At 37.0% G+C, this 17704-nt stretch overlaps 1 protein-coding gene across 3 annotated transcripts in view; it reads right to left on the reverse strand.

Annotated features, from left to right (window-relative positions):
* Positions 1–1286: 1286 nt before the first annotated feature.
* Positions 1287–17704, reverse strand: part of TAF2 (TATA-box binding protein associated factor 2) — a 60218-nt gene continuing 43800 nt past the window's right edge. For 2 of the 3 annotated variants that reach the window (XM_026055681.1, XM_026055682.1), the window contains exons 23-26: positions 16120–16349; positions 13275–13427; positions 12746–12851; positions 1287–2958 (exon numbers count right to left, since the gene is read on the reverse strand). In XM_026055681.1, the coding sequence (XP_025911466.1) occupies positions 2693–2958; positions 12746–12851; positions 13275–13427; positions 16120–16349 (755 nt within the window). In that variant the 3' untranslated portion in view covers positions 1287–2692. The remainder of the gene's footprint in view (positions 2959–12745; positions 12852–13274; positions 13428–16119; positions 16350–17704) is intronic. The other variant, XM_026055683.1, reaches the window with a different exon arrangement.

Genomic DNA, 17704 nt, shown 5'->3' on the forward strand with positions numbered 1-17704 from the left:
TATAAAACATTCCTATTAATTAACCCTTCAGTGAGATTTGCCTTTTTGTAACAGTATCAAGTTGCTCAACTCTATGTAACCAGATGCTATTTTTCTTACTGCACATTAACAAGTTATTCCCCCATCCTGCAATCAGGCGCTTCATTTTCCCCTCAAGTTCAGCATTTAAAATTCAGTAGGAATGAATGTGAACTTGCTGATTTTGGATCACCTGTGCAATTTGCCTAATTATTCTGCCTGCTGATGATACCTACCAGTGTGTTAGCACTGCCTACCCATTTAGTACTATCCACCAACTTCAAACTTTTTTGTATGCCATCAAACACATTAAGGCAAACTGCCAGCCAGGCCCATGGCAGAACCTCAGATATTGTACTGGAAAAGTCCTTTTGTTCCCCCCCGTTTTCTAGCAACTGTATCTTTGCCGTATTTCCTTAGCTTATGTTCAACAATTCACTCAAGGTCATACAGGCAAATATATGAAGCTTCAAATTACAGCATTACAGCTCTGTGCCCGTATCACTAAACAATACATTTCCCCTCAGTGTAATAGAGTGCAAATTCACGTCTCCAAAAGTAAAAACTACACCAGCCTAAATTATCCATGACTTCATTTTTAAAACATAAATGCATCTGCCTCCGCTCTACCAAACAATGCCAGCTTTCACTGCTTATTAGCCCAGGTCTCCCACAAACACCTTTGGCACTGTTACCTCACTCCTTAGCCAAGGGAAAAATATCTAAAAATATTTCCGTCGAGCTATTACTATAGCCTCACGAACCTCTCCCTATGATTCACAATTCATGATGCTAACATAACAGTTTGCTGGCTCAGGAGAGCTGGTAAGCTCAACTGCACACATTGTCAGTCTACCCAAAACAGGCTCAGGACTTCATTCTACCCACACTTAGACATCTCCCTCTTCCTGTCGCACCTTCAGTTCATCTAACTCCTAAGAGCTGGCAGTCTTTGCAAGCTAGAGGGGAAACAAATCCTGCCAAGGGGGGATCCACCTACCACGAAGGCTACTTGCATTGTGGCAGATGGGCACCACATCACACAGGGCAGAAGTTGTGCGATGCTGCCTAGTTCCATCAAGGCTAAACCCAGGCCCCAAACATATTTTAACATGCGTTCGGAGTAAACCAATTAGCAAAAGTATTCACATGTGGTTTTTGAATAACAAAATAAGTATATGTGTATTACAAAATACTTAAGTCTATTGCTTATCTTTTGATTCTACATGTGACTTGTTATTACAAGAATTACAGGATTCAACAGCAGGTATACAATATAAAAGCATTTATTAACGTTTATGAAACAGAATATGGCTTTAAAAAACCTTCCTGGGTCCCTGTTGAACTCTCTTTCTTTGCCCTAGAAGTAGAATCAGTCTCTCTCACAGGAGTTCGTGAAAAGTTTTAAATAAAATGTTTAACCCAAATACAACCATCTTACAGAAAGACGAATGAAATGTGAACTCTGGGCAACAGAAGTCAACTAGCACATGGAAATAAAACCCCTGCCTCCACGCACAAATAAAGAAAACACATAAAAAGTGGCAGAGATGACTGTACCCCTATTATCAGAACTTTTAAAAATTTAAGTTTCTAAATAAAACATTTGCTGGGTGTAAATATTACACTGCATAAAACACAGCAAAAGAAATCTGACTGTATCCATCACTTGAAGTCCCAGACCTAGATTACTCTAATAATATATTTTTCCCGTGGATTCATGAACTGAGAGAACAGAATGCTTCCACGAAAGCACCTTTCAGCAGGAGGAAATATATATTTTTAAATCTATATGTAGCTTTTCAAAAATACTTTTCAATTTTAGCAAAGCCATTTTTCGAAAGCATATTCCAATGTCAAGCTTAAAGAAAAAAAATCTGCCTTTGTCAAAATAATTTGCAAACTTTATTGGATTTTTAAAAGCCTGATTACAGGACAAAACATGCATTAAGCATTTTGCTAAAATTCCAAAAACATAATTGCAGAGTGTCATTATATTCAAAGGGTCATGTCCATAATAAATACCTGCAGCTTAAAAGCAGCTTGGAATTTTTAAGAGTTTTAGTATCTGAAAAAGGCAAATGTTCTATATATTGTTCTTAAAATTCTGACATTACATTGCAATGGTTAAAGCAAGAAACAGCTCAGTTGAAGACTACAGGAAATCCTTGTCTTCTCAGGAGGTCTACACTTCGTTATACAATACTACTCTGGAAACAGCACTTCATCAAAGGTCTGGCAGTTGGCTTCTGTTTAAAACATACTCTGCCTCATAACATTCTTCAAAGGATTAAAACATAATTGATTCTGGCAGTACACATGGTCAGCATGATGTGCAGGGGGTTGCCAGTGGACATGGGGCCCTTACATATAGGGCTGTTTTCTTTGTTTAAAATGAAGAMGACGGGGGGCGGGGGGGAAATAAAAGAACGGGATGTGTGGAGAACAGTGAAATACAAAATGACTGAGAATCATAAAACATTTTTTGAACCAGATTACTTCAACAACTGCATATGCAAATAGAAGACTTCAAATCAGGACTGTGGCAGAGCTGCTGAATTGCTAAGGCAATTCACATATTCCTATTTCCATAAAAAAAGATAGAAGCTATAGTTATATACATCCTTCTAAGTATTCAGAGAATATTGCAAGTCGAATTCTAGAGCCACTGATATCAGTCTGAAAGTGATGGAGAACGGATTGATCGTGCACTGGCTGGACTGTTAGAGAAAGCAAAGGGATCCTTTTCCTTTTCTTTACTATCATGTTTATGTTTATGCTTATGCTTATGCTTGTGTTTCTTCTTCTTTTTCTTGTGCTCATGGTGGTGGTGGTGATGGTGATCACTATGTTTTGAGGAGTTTGACTCTTTACTAAACACAGAGAGCGGAGCTGCCGAGACTGGGTGCATGTTTATCTCTCCTGAAGATTGTTCTTTACCTAAGAAAATGACATAAAGGGATTAATAAATTATTAATTTGTATGATTTTCAAACTGAAGAAATTATGAGATATTAGATAAGACCTACACTAGTATCTAATATGCAAACATACAACCTGCTAGCACCATTAGCTTTTTGTTATGCTCAAAAAAGGCTCGAAACATGCTGTTCATGTTTCCATACTACTGACAATTTTGTTGACAATGGCTGAGGTACTACTTCTTCCCTCAAAAGTGTAAGTGTGTCTCAGATAATTAGGAGCTGCATGGAACTAAGAAACTGAAAGTTACAGTAGTTTCAAGAAACTAAATTTTGAACACAGTAGGATACTGTGTTTACTACACAGTAGATACCTACTATACCATGAGAAATGAACAACATAGCTACTCATGAAAACTATGGATATAAAGTACAGGAGTGACATACATTAAAGTGCAGCCTTGAGATGTGAACTCCTTTCATTCAGGAAACAAAGTTCTCTACAAGTATATATAAACCTTCTGATACCAAACAGCAGAAAAGAACTAATTGATTTTTCAAGATAAGTGCATCTTACAACTGATTTAGCCTACTTTAAAGCTTATTCAAAGTTTTGTTCTTAAATAAAAAGAAAGTTCCAAAGGCAGTTACGACATACACTAGCATGGATTTCACAAATATAATATGACTACTTTCACATTATGTGAGTCTGATATCTGAATCTGGTGGAGAGAAAATTTGATCCATGGCCTCTCATTGCCTGAGCTGCKCTCTCATTCTCTCTTTGGCTCATTTAATATTTCATTACTTCACACAAACTGCAATAGCTTCAACAGTAAGGATTAAAGGGAAATGATCTACGAACAGCATAGTTAATCAGGGCAAACACTTGAAACGTTTGTTGAGTTCATTTAGGCAGAAATTAAATCGCTCACATCCCAGGTAAAGCTTTTACCTTAGTAGATTTTCTTCCCAGCAGCCTGATTTCTCCCCTCCCCCCCCTTTTTTTGGTGACTATATCCCTGTTCAAGAACAAGGGATTGTTGTATACTTTGAAATACTTTTTTCCTGTATATTTGAAAACACATTTTTTCCAGTACATTTTTTTATATCTTAAATTCTCTTGCAGTAATGCTTTATTCCTGGAAGTCAGAGCCAACTCACTTTAGTACGATAAACAAGCACCAAGAAAGATTTCTGTGCAATGTATCTAGTTTATCCAAAAGAAGATTAAGAATCAATCACTTTAAGTACATATACAGGGAAGTTTTTATACAGCAGAGTTTTGTTTTTTGTTTTTTTTAATACAACTCAAAGAGACAACATACTGCATCTGTAAGCAGCGTTTAAAATTCAGAACAGAAATAAAACACACATTCTTTATAGCAAGGGTAATCAACAGCTTACCACGGGACATGGTAGAATCTACTGCAACTCATAAGAATCAAAAGTTCAAGATCTGAACACAGTGCATATAAAATTCTGCTAATGTTATAAAGGAGACCAGAATAGAGTACAATAGTTTCCTACACTCAAAATCTCTGAATAGGCAAATTTTTTTTAAAAGTTTAATTCTGAATTCACCTGGATGATCCAGCAACAAGTGCATGTTAGCAATGCAAACTTTTCTTATCAGAATTCACAATGTCTTTACTTTTTGATGGACGTTATGTTATGGCAGATAAGATACRCACACACATTCAGACTTTGGCTTGCTGACTTCAATGCAGAGTCACTACATCTTTTTTCCATTCTTACCTAGAGCAGTCTCAACAATGCAGACAGCATGCAGAAAGGTAGGAGGTGGCTYCACTATTTAATTAGTTCTAGTTATATTTCTCTTGAGGAACTTCTACCTGTACCTAAACCTACTCCCATAATCTGAGCTCATTCCTCTAAAGCAAACAACTTTTAAACAAGTAGGAAAATTTTCTTTTAACAGCAACAAGCATGCAAAAACACCCACTATATAGCAGACAATTGTGGAAGAAAGAGCTTATCTTACTCAGGTCATTAGAAAAGAACCACTCGGAAGCTGTACCTCAGACAACCAAAGCACATACTATTTGACACAAGTAAAATATACTACAGTAGTTAAAAAGATAAACTGTGGTAGTGACACAAAAGCTGCTTCTAGTAGCAGAAAAATAAAGGACACTGCAAAAAAACCCTGAATAATTCCAGTCAATGTTCCTCCACCAAAGATGTGCAAAAGATTACCTAAGGCAGGGAACACAGTCTCACACGTTCTCAAGCTGGTCATGTCTCATGACACATGGTACATTAAACTATACAAGGTAGACTACAGCCAACATAAACAAAACAAAAACAAAGCAAAACAAAAAAACCCTGTGACACAACCCTTAAAACATCACAGTTCCATTAGTTCCAAACTGTGATGGAAATTGAACCTGTAAGTCTACATACTACATTTGTAACAACCTCAAACCAAAGCTAAGCCTCTAAGTTTTAAAAAAGTTAGTCCATTCTAAGTAGTATAAGGATACGGGCCTAAGTTTGCAGGGATGATGCAGCAGTAGCTCTAAGTGCAAAGTGCCCGTGAACACCAAGGACGCAACCAACAGCCCTTCGTGATGCTGCAGCGCTACCTGATGTTATGTGTCCATTTCCTGCTGTTTACTGTTCTACCAGCTCTGCTAATGCAGCAGTCTACCTGATCATTTCTTAACTCATTTCAGCTAGGTTATCAAAAATCTACTATTTAAAGAATTTAGCTTAAATGCTGCTGACTGGAGCAAATTAGGGAACAAATATGACACTAGCTCAAGCCAGCAGGACTGAAGGAGCGGTGATGAACACCTGGAAATTGAAACAGGCAGGAAGATGTTCAGGAAGAGGGGAATGTGATCCAACCATAACTCAGAGGTTACTGGCACAGTCAACATTGGTAATACTGTACAATGTCAGTATAGAAATGAGGAAGTGTCATTATAAAAATCTACTTTTACTGAAGCAGTAGTAAGTACACATTTTTTTCATAGAACTCACTGATAGCGAAAATGTTTTGCGTTTTAAAAGCAAAAATAACAACTATCCAGAAAATATCTTCATACTGTCAAAAAGTGCTCTGAAACCAGCAATCAAATACACTGATTATGGACGATGTCTCAGAACGGATGTATCTAGACTACTGAACTCAGTTCTCTGTAAAACAAACAGCTCTGTAAAAGCTCCGTAAAAGATTTTACAGATTTGTATCTGTAAAATTCAACCAAGAAAGGAATCGGGGTTAAAGTGGCAGAACACTTTTTCTTCTTCATAATTTCCTTTTAATTAATAGCTACTCAAGGCTCATGCCAGGAACCTGCCAATCTAGAAAAGCCAGGTTAAATGGGAATCACTTCAAAGGGCATTAATATCATGCTCAGATCAATGGGGGGAGACAGCTGCACAGAGACACAAAGCATTCCCTTTCCCTCCAGGGAAGCCACTTCCTCCTGGCGCAGGGAGCAAGGATGGATCCCGGGTTTCTCAAATAATAGCAGAGCCCAATAAATACAGGGTGAGCCCGGGAGTCCACTTGTGAAGTGGCTAGCAGCATTCCCTGGAACAGAACGCCCATACATTTGTCTACCCACTTGGATCTCCTCCTGGTCTGGCTGTGGAGATTCCAATACAACTATTGGCTTTTTGGTGTTCCAGCTAGTTGGCTAGGTGTTTAAAATTAGACGGGATTACAATCTCATGAGGGAAAGTGGGGTAGGTGTTTAAAATTAGATGGGATTACTATCTCATGAGGGAAAGTGGGGTAGGTGTTTAAAATTAGATGGGATTACTATCCCATGAGGGAAAGATTGGAAACTTTGTGCACACCTTATCTGGAATGATACGGATGCCATAAACATGGTGCGAAATAATAAAATACAAAAACCCAGACTATATAGTTCAGTTATGGAATGAAAGGGTTTTATACTTTCATAAGCTTTAAAGTAATATTTTTTGTCATAATAAAAATTGCTGTCAGATAATTATAACATCTTGTTCATCAATTGTAGGGGGKTTTTTTTTTGCTTTTTTTTTTTAAGAATCATTGGTGCATGAACATTGAATAGATAGTGGGGGGTAGAGTCTTTTAGTTAATTTATTTTGTATTGAACCTTTACAATTGGTAAAATATAATCTGAGACATGAATGTGCAGACAAGATCTCAAAAGATCTCCCAACTAGTGTCTCTTCTGTATTTCTGATTTTGTGTGGGTAGGGTGGGACACCACAGACTTACAGTCTCTGTTTCTTTGCATTTACAATCTATTTAAAACTGCTGGCTCAAGTAGGACTTTTCCAAATAGACACTTGCTAAAAATTACTCCATTTGCACCTGATTTACTCAACCATCACAGATGGAGAAATTCACTTTGCAAATCATGGTAAAGGGTAAGGGCCATTGGTCCAGAGTTTTCAGCTGAGGACAGGCTAGCGTTCAAGAATGGTGACACTGCTCACCACTGTGAAGAAYATCAACACGCATATGCTAGCACTTAGTAAGTCTCTCCCAGAACCCAAAGCAAACTTGCTGATGAGAAAAATCATGTATTCTCTTTGCCTAATAGCTGGATTGCAGCTCTGGCCAGTATTTTCTCTAAAGATCATACAACTAAAAAAGCTGAAAAGATCTTAAAAGCTGTTTTCTCAAGTATCTTGTTTCTCCTTATTTCTACTAGTCTCTTTTAATATTACCCTAGAAAGATCTCAAATTTTCAGTCTGAGGCTGCATGTATGCATCTGTTGAAACATCAATGACGTCCACACACAGAAGTCACCAAGTGTAACTAATCTCCAGTTTCCAGGATGCAAGCATGTTTGTCATTTGTCTTGAACAGAATTTTCAAATTGTCTATTTACAATGCCAATTTTCCATCTAGCCGAGTGTTCTTTGAAGGACCGTAATGCAAAACTTAAGGATTGAGAGTAAGGAGGAAAGGTCTGGTTTTCATGCAAAAAATTAAAAAAGAGCTTTTCTGAGGTTATGCTAAACAAATCAGTTAATTTTGCTTAAATTTTTTTTTAAACAATTTGCAGATTCACTTGACTTCATAAAATTCTTTAGTGAGATTTATAACCAGATAGACAAGACCTTACACCTTTCCTCTGCTAAAATGTTTTAAAGATAACCAGGTGATTTAACCAAAATAGATTTGTAACTGATAACTTTTAATTATTATCTCTTTCATTTGATTTAACAACTATATTGCTTTGCCCCTACATTAAAACAGTAGCTTAACTTTGGTGTTGGTTTTACTGCATTTACTTCAATATTCTAGAAAATTTACAAGAGAGAAGAGAACATTTCATTCAGTAAGTCAGTTCAGAATACTTTGTGGCTCTAACAGTTATTAGGTAGTTCACTTGAAAATTTAACCAGTAGCCTTATCCAGCTTCTGAGTTTGACAATGAACAGTCATTTTTCCCAGAGACAGGCAGAGCTACAACATTATGTTTTTTTCACWAAATAGAGTAGTTGAGATTCTGCAGCCAAACACCGATGCACTTTTATGTTTTATGTACTTTCATCTATGCTGTGACTTTATCCAAAGGATTTATATCTGTATTAAAGCTGCTTTCATGCACTTTAGAATAAAGAATTTGAAAACACCCTTCGTTATGAAGCATAAAATTAACCACATACTACTACAGTAAGGCAAAATTAGCTAGAGAACCTCAAAACCTAGGAGTTACCAGTTTGGAAGCAGTTGCATTTTAGGTAATAAAGTCAACATGAGTATAATGGATACTATCAAACAGATAATATATGAATATTATATGTTATTAAAGAGTAGTCTAACAGAATGGTTCTAACAACTTTTTCCAGCTTAAAAAGTAAAGCTAAAATCCACCATTGTCAGTGTTATCCTTGTATCCAAGAAGTAAAGTTTACTGACATGTTTGTCTATATTATTAAATGTAGGTCAGCCTTCGACAAGGAGCCACTGACTAGTGGCTGAGCTTTGAGATAACGGTGTGCTTACAGCTATCTCAGGTAACTTAGCTCCATTGCAGAGGACTCGACTTCCCACATGGTTCAGACTGAATTCCCATCAACCATCGCACTTGAAGTGCTGTGGTTTGCACCACATGCTCAAAGTCCGAAAAGCGACTGTCAATGCATAAAGAGAACACCTCTGTATTTGCTAGTGTACTCTAGTATGTTTTCAAAATATTTCTACCTATACCTTTTTTTTTAAATTTATCTTTTTGGTAGAAATAAAGACAAGAGAGAACTGGATACTATTCTGGCTCCTGAAGTACCAAAAACAGTTAGCAAAATTCTAATAAATTATTAGGGATGATTTGTTGAGCCACAACAACATACAACTTCATTGGCAGATCACATGGTGCTAAGCATTTACTACAGTTAGGCATTTATTTTTGTAAGCAGAAAAAAAGGGTCTAATTAATAAACACTGATATATACAGTGTAAGTTTTACAGAGGTTTATTTTGAAGCATCACTGTACTTTAAGATCAGTGAAATTTTAAAGTAATGTATCTTAATCTTCTAATTTCACTGAAGTCACTTGAACAAATCAGGACTACTCACGTTACAGTCTGACATACAGTGTGAAATCTACTGCTTACATTAGAAAACACGTAACAGCTGATCTTGAGAGTCTTTTGATTTAAAACAGAGTAGGGAGCATARCGACTAGTTTTGATGATTTAGCAGGAAATAAAAACCTGTATTCATATTAGAAACTTGACCTTGCATGGCTTCAGAGGCTCAAAAGAGGCTCCCATGTTTCTGGTACTTAGAGAAGAGCATTCAGATCAATGTAACTGCATTCTTCAGACAGTTCACAGCTGACCTTTTGTTTTAATAATTTTTTGCAAAAATGCTCAGAATCCTTCATAACTACCAGAGTCCACAGTTTTATTATTGTAGATAGGATGCTTTAGTAAGTTTTGAAACATTTTCTATGTGAACAACTACGAAAGGTGATTTAATTACAGTACTGAAACCTGTAATCCTGAAAGAGCAGTAGTACAAGGCTTCATTTATTACCCTTGCAGCACGTCTCAGCCTTTCACATCCATAAGCAAAAGTGTACAGAAAAAAAAAATTGTTTTTAAGGAAAACTAAAATTTTTCTGTCTTTCTGGGGGTCGCATCACCTTGAACAAATCCAAATTATCATCCTAAGGGGGCGGGGGGAAGAATGCACAGATAGAGCAGCATTTGGAGTCAATGTGAGCTTCCTCTTTGCAGGCTGTATTTGGCTAATGACCTAACACCGCATGTGACGTGGGGACGTGACCCACAGCTGTGAGACGAAAACTAAGTATGGACTAAGAACTCACTGCCTCCCAAGTAAGAGTCGCAGAGCTGAGGCAGATACAAGATCTTACGGCTTTACTAACAAGACACTGAGACCACTTTAGAACCTGTATGAAACTACTGCAGAACTGTCAGTCGTGACAGTGCACCCATCCTCTGTCATTCCTGCAGTAACTCCAGCTTTCTGATGGTTCTCAGGAAATATTATTCCTTTGCAAAACAGAACACTCCTATGTGTAAACTATTTTATTTACATACGCTGTGATTTTTCCCCATCTGTTTGGCATCTCTTTTCAGCAGTATTCTATTTCCTGAAGGTTGAACTGTCTTTACTTACTCAGTCTGAAATCCATATATCTCTGCTTCTAACAGAGATGCTCTGAGTAAGAAACAGGTGAAATTTTAGAAGCAAAGAACATCTGAAGTGGAACTTTTTTTAACTGCACAAACCAAAGAAAATGAAATGAATCTGACATATTTCAAAATAATGCTTTTCAAAGGCTTCTTACTATTTAAAATGAGATCTGTGGCAAAAGAACACTTGCCTCGTTTGTGACCTAGGAAAGAAAATGTACTCCAGTATGACAAATGCTCAAATGGCAGAGGTGAGCAGGTCATTCAGCACACAAGTGAAATTTAAAGTAGCTTTCCTGTCTGCTGTAGACCTACAAAAGCAGCAGTGAACTGGCCATTACTCCATTCCTAATCAGACTTTACCCATTCTGAACTCTAGCGCAAATTTAATACGCAACAGTCCTGGAGCACACAGCTCGCTTACAGAACATCCCGTAAGTCTTATTTGTAAAGTATTTGGCAGAGTTTTGTTTATGACTTTATATCCCATAGTGTATGTAAATTGAGTGAAGAAATTTATTGCAAAATATCATGTAAGAGTTATAAATACTAATCCTCAGTGGATCAGCTTCACATTCACATGCCCTAGATATGTCATTCTTTGCCATAACAGAAAATATGACCGTAACACTGATGGCAAAATTCAAAGTAGCTCTAAGAGGTTTAAAGCAAAGCTTGTGTACAGTTAGGCTCCTAAGCTCATGAAAGCAACCTATATGCTTCCCTCCCCTTTATTCTGCTTAGATGCCTCAGATTTAGGTAAAAAGTTCTGAGCTGTGCTAGTCCGCATGTCTAACAACAACACTGTCCTGGTTGAGCTGGTCGTACAGGCACATATCATTAACCGAAGGCCATCTGGAAACCAGAAACTAGACCTCCCCGTGTTTTATGTCCCCATATGAACTTAATTTGTTAGCTGAGCAATGACAGCAGTTACCTTTTATAAAAAAACTTAGCGGTTAGAGCATCTGCCAAGGAAGTAGAAACCTAAGTTGTATGCCCTAAGGGAGTATGAACCTACAGCTTGTACATCCGCAGCCAGCACCCGAGGCACCGGGCTCTGCAGGACCTTCACGGCAGGATCATCCACCAACCCTTCTGCTACATGGGGCCCCAGCGCTGCCAGGAACACTCGGGTCACGGGGAAAGGAGATGAGGTAGCTTCTCAGCACTGCCCCGGACCGAGGGCTCTCGAGCACAAACCAGCGTTCCAGATCCTGCTGCTAGGGCCTCCTTGTGTTTTAGATTAGGCAATCATTGGATAAAAACAGCAAAACAAGCGAGAGGCAAAGCACTCCGAATCCTGCTTCTAGGGCCAAATACTTAACTTTTACATACTGYAATAATGCAATCTTAAATCCCTGTTTTGGATGTGCAGCCAAGATCTCCCAAAATGTTAGAGTTACACTACCTCAGCTTAGTTTCACTGGCACCTTCTTGGAACCAAATTTAAGAAATGTGGTTAAAAGATTTTGAGAAACTAGAAGCCACTTACTGAATTTATCTGCTAGTGACAGATACGCAAAGAGGATGGAAGTTCATTACTGAAATTCAGCCTGCTTTAAGGTTTTTAAGAAACATTCTTTCACAAGTAATTTTATCAAATATTTCATTGCAGAAATATTAAAGTAGTAAAAGAAAAAAGTGCTAGATCTGAAACCATAGATGCAAACTTTTCAACTTTGCAAACACCTTATAGGCATCTCTGAGGCTTGTATGCTTTGTAACTACTGATGTTAAGCTACAAATTATTAAAATTATAGACTCTCTTACTCAAATAGCCTTGCTATTTTTTAAAGTTAATCTTCAAAATTATTATTTTTTAAATAAAACTTTGGCAAAATCAGTTTCACCTAACTGCTTATGGAGTTCCATTTTAGCTTTACCTTATTTTGTTCATTTCTTAGCTTTGCAGTTTTATAAGCATGATATATACTTGCCTTACTTAGATATGTATCAAAATCCACAACACGTACACTTATCTATAAATATACTGGAAGTTAAAGAAATGTTCTTATGCACCCTTTACACACTTCCTTCTATTCAGGTAACATTTAACACTTACAATATTGCATTTATAGGAATAAGTAGCAGAAAAAAAAACCACAACTGAATTAGTTGAAAAATTCATGCTATCATTTGCCAATAAATTTACTCATACCTGGTGTTGACGGTCTCTCCAACATATTCAAATGATGATAAATAAAGGCTTGACTGTCATGAACTGTGTCCATATCAATTTCCTCCTCTTCTTGAGAGTTTGAGAACTAAGATATCAGGAAAAAAAATAAGCAGACACTAATAATTAATTCTTAAGAGTATCACTAAACAGAACTTAAATTATTTTATTTTTGAGGTAAACTGGGGGTGAGAGGGAAAGGAATTGATATCTACCACTGCAAAGGAACAAAAATTCAATAAAATTAAAAAGGGTCAGTGTCTTTCCTTCTAATTCTTTCTAATTTACCGTGAAGCTGTGTGAACAAGAACATTAACTGTCAACTTTAGTTCTTGCCAGCCAATAAAGAATCTGATGGGAAATGATTTTGCCAAAGTAAGCGTAACAACTACTGTACACATACACACAGCAAGTCTTTTGTTTGAACATAGCTTTAAGAAAAGTCAGCAGAAGCCACTGCTGTTATTCTGAATATCCTAAATATTGTGGAAGTTGAATTTCCATTTCTTACTCTGATTTTGAGTTTGACTTTACTGTCTTCATTCTTCTCTAGTATTTGCCCTGGCTCCAATGGAGACCCGAGTGGCATATCAGCCTTCCTCTTCACCCCCTGCTGATGACCAGAAATGCTGGATGCTGTTTCCTTAACAAGATGATCATCCTCCTGAAGCAGCATTAAAAGATCAAAATTAGAAGATAGCAAAAGCCATGTTTCAGCCTAAAAGAGACCTGATAGCTGAAAACACTTCTGAGTAAATGGGTGATTTGAACAAAGTTTTCCCTGTAGTTCTGGGAAAAAGTATTTTCTAAAACCCTATATGGATTTGTGCCAACCTCTCCTACAAACATAGTTTCTCTTTACTTCTGTCCCTGCTCCCTCTGCATATCTAGCATTGGCATCTTTTCTGTCCCTTCTCACAATCATGGTACTGTTGGTGTGCAACAACATTTGCTGCCTCTGAATAGTCTTTCTATAAATCTGTGCCTCACAGACTCTCCTCATTCCAAATCTCTGTTGAAAAACTGTGATAGCCTCTGATCTACATATGGCATTTAGGTAAAAATCTTCTTTTAATTAGCTTTAAAAGCTAATGTTTACTTTGCTGAATAAAAATCATAACCAGCAATTATAATTTGATGTTCTTTTCCTGATTTCACAGCAGTATTTATTTTAAAAGTTACTGTTTTGCAAATTATCACTTAGATTAACTACCAAGACAGGGTTAGAGGTATATAAAAATAACAGGAGAGTCTAATAAGTTACACATAGAGCCATTAAAATAGRAGACAGGCGTTCCAACATGTCTAACACACAAAATATGGGAGAAAAAGTACCCACAGAAGCAAACATTATTAAAAGCCCCCTAAAAGCTAGATAAAAGCCCTGTTGCAGACTCTCAAGAGCGTATGCTGCTCAGCCAGACTGCTCTTCCTCTATTACATAAGGAGTGTTCGAGCTTCCCAAGTTCTTGCCCTGAATAACTCAAATTTAATTTTATAAAGTGGGTAACTTTCACCTTCCCTAGCACATTCAGCATCACAGCAGTATATCTAACACTCATTTTTAATTTGTTTATGCTCTCAGAATATACAGCCTGCATTAGAGTATCTAGTTAATCTGATGTATTCTATCACCTGTTAATTCTTTTTTACCTCAAATACATATTTCCTTCTTCCTCCTTTCATCCCTATTAAACACAACAAACATTTTTGAGCAAACTTTGGCCAATGTGAGAGGTAGCCTTTGTTTTGTTTTGTTTTTTTACAAGGAAAATCAATTCCCTGAATTTGGGGGGAGTTATGGTAAAAACGATCACCTAAATAAAGAAAGGGGGAGGAGAATGGAGACGAGCTGAGGAGAAGATACAAGGGATGAAGTGAGAATTGAGGCTTATACTAATGCTCTATTTTCAGAGTAGCGTAGCTGAAAGCAGCAGCCCTTTCCCCTTCCTTGCGCTTCTCTGTCCCGGGCCACCAGAAGCATTTGTGCAACCCATGATAAACTCCAGCAGGAAACTGATCCAGCAGGAAATATCTGCTCTTAAACAACAAAAAAAAAGGTATTTTTCAACCAGATCCTCCCCGATCCAGCTCACTAAGCAGCAACAACTGTGCTAGCACAAAAGAGAGGACAGTGTAAGAGGAAAAGAAAAATAGGAAACATGTTTTCTTCTTTAACACTCAGGCTACCTTAATCAAATTTTGATACTCACTGAACTGCAGCCTAAAATTCTGCAAACAAAATGTCTTCCGCTAGTTAATTCTGACGCCTGTGTGCCACAAATTAGTGGGACTTTGTACGTGTTCTGTAAATATATAGGATTGCTCTAAGGATATCTGACTCCACCATGATTTTCTCCCCCTACTGGAAATAGCCTGCAAGGTACCATGATAATTTGCACTCTCAATTTTTAAACCGTTTTTATTCAGAAGTACATTAGCTACGGGCTTAATAAAGTAACTCTAAGATATCTCTTTCAAAAGGGTGGACAGAGTAGTTTTAAACATGCTAATCGCATATTCACATTCTTTTCCAGGATTTGTTCTCAAGCAGCTTCATCAGATGTAGTTTTTGAAATTAAGTTAAGAAAATTATTTATTATTCCCATATATGTTGAGCTTTTCCTCCATAATTAACCTGGTCCAACAAAGAGACTTAGTCTTGTAGCAGTGGCAGTTATTCTTAAGAAATGTATGACTTGAATAGCTTTTAAGATCCATTTTCTAACTACACTGTGGATTATGCATTAGGACAGAAGCCTTGAAAGCCAGAAAGCTATCAAACTTAATATATGTTACTTTTCAGAAGTTGTTACAAATCCTTCAGAGCGCAGTTCTAAGTAGGCAGATTCAAGTGTTCAGTGAAAACATACTGAAGTTCCAACTTTCTCATCTCTTAAAGTTGTTTAAAAAGAGGTACCTGTATGTATTTTAAGATATAATAAAATTATTGGCAAAAGATTTTGATTGGAAAAAACTGCACAGCTTGCCTACGAGCAATATTCTTAGCCTAATAAAAAAAGTTTTCATCACAGCATCAAACATTTCTGTGAATCACTTCATGTCTCATAAGCAATATGGGAAAAAGTAAAGTTTTGTAAAGGATGCAAATGATGAAACTAGAAAAAAAACAAGCAAAAAGTTTGCATGCTCTATGGAAAACACAGTTAAACCAAGTCAGAGAAGTTACGGTGTACGTCAGCTCTTCAAGTAGAAGGACAAAGGTAAAGTAACAAGGTGTAAAGGAAGCTTAGATAAAGCATGAAAAGCCTGAAGAGGATACATAATGAAATCAGCAATCAATGCAAGGATGCAAGGCAAACTGAATGGGATGTATGCAGATGGTTTGTGCTTACGGTGTTCTGAAATCCTACTGACTGTCCATGATTGTTAGTACTATTCACAGGTTCCTGAGTATTTGCCACGGATTCAGGAATAATCGTTGGATTAAGTACAGCTTTCTTTTCTTTTAGATTAAGAACAAGCCCAAGCTCTGGTAATGGTAAACACGAAGGTCTGCTGAGGCCAAAAAGTGTAAAATACAGGTCCACAGCACCACATCGTAATCTCCAGTCATGAGAAGTTCCTAAAAATGAAGAGAGATTATTGTTAACATAGAGACACAATCATCTTCTCCCCCAAAATAAAACCATTTAATCTACCTAAATATGCACATCACCTGTGCCTTATGTGTCTTTCCCTCATTCTTGCTGCCTCTTATTAGCTCTTAAACTCACTTGTCACATCCTTTTTTAAAAGAAAGCTTTAACTTATTTGGGCTGCAAGTTGGACAACATGTTTGACAAAACAAGATTCAATATCTAAATCGGAAAATCGAGTGTCATGACAACACAATGACAAATAAAGGAGGGGGGGAATCACATCCATATGCTTTCATCTTTAAAGTCTCACTTCAAATTTTACTATCAGACATTAAACAGAACGTTTTGTTACCAAGCTGGCCTCCCACATCAGTAGATTTGGTTACACTTGCCCGCGTGTATTCAATGAAATTTAGTAGGAGCCTTAAGTTTGACTGAGGCCTATTCCTTCTGGAAGCCTCACTGATAAAGAGTATAAACTAGCAATACATGAGCATGCTATTTGATGCCACTATCATGCCATGTACTTCACTGGGCACTCATAATTTAATCTGTATTTAAATTGGAGATAGGTATTCTTATTGCATAAAGCTATGCTTTATTCATTTTATTTTTCACTACAAACTGTGTACTGCATTGCTATCTTCATACACAAATGGACAGAGCACATTTGGCACCAGCTACAGCAGAAAGTTACCTAACATCTGGTGCAAAGCTGCAAATACAGTGATTCTGGCATCARCTCAGCCCAGCACTTGACTGATTACAAGTTTATTGAACATATTGTTCCACAGTAAAAATTCAACTATATCTGGTAAACAAGACACATTTAAATACTCTCAAGAGAATCAGGTGCAAATACTAATTTTTAAACTATCCTGACCTTTAATATTAAATAGTTCACTCAATGTAAGCTAAAACTTCTTAAAATGCCATGCTGAATTCCCATTCAGTGTCTCTCCCATTTTCCAACAGAACAGTTAAGCTTAAATACAATTGGCTGCCAAATCTCTCTGCCGTCTTTGGAAACTGTGAGCATTATCAATTTTATGAATATTAACACATTAACACAGAAATAAGAAATGATTACATATATCACAGCCCATGCTTTATGTTGTGCTTATCTTAAATGAAAATACGTCACTAGTCTTGAATCACGCAGCTTTAAACCTGGTAGCTACTAACTTGTCTCACATTAACATTTTTCCAAGCACAGTAGAATGCTACAGTTATCCCTTACAGAAAATAAACTGAAACATTATGTCATCTTGATGCATAGAAAATTAAGTACTTAAAGCCTCATGAATCATAATAAGAATGTATACCCTATTTGTTACTT

Source organism: Apteryx rowi, unplaced genomic scaffold (assembly GCF_003343035.1).
Source record: "Apteryx rowi isolate R43461 unplaced genomic scaffold, aptRow1 scaffold_125, whole genome shotgun sequence".
NCBI classification, from domain to species: Eukaryota; Metazoa; Chordata; class Aves; order Apterygiformes; family Apterygidae; genus Apteryx; species Apteryx rowi.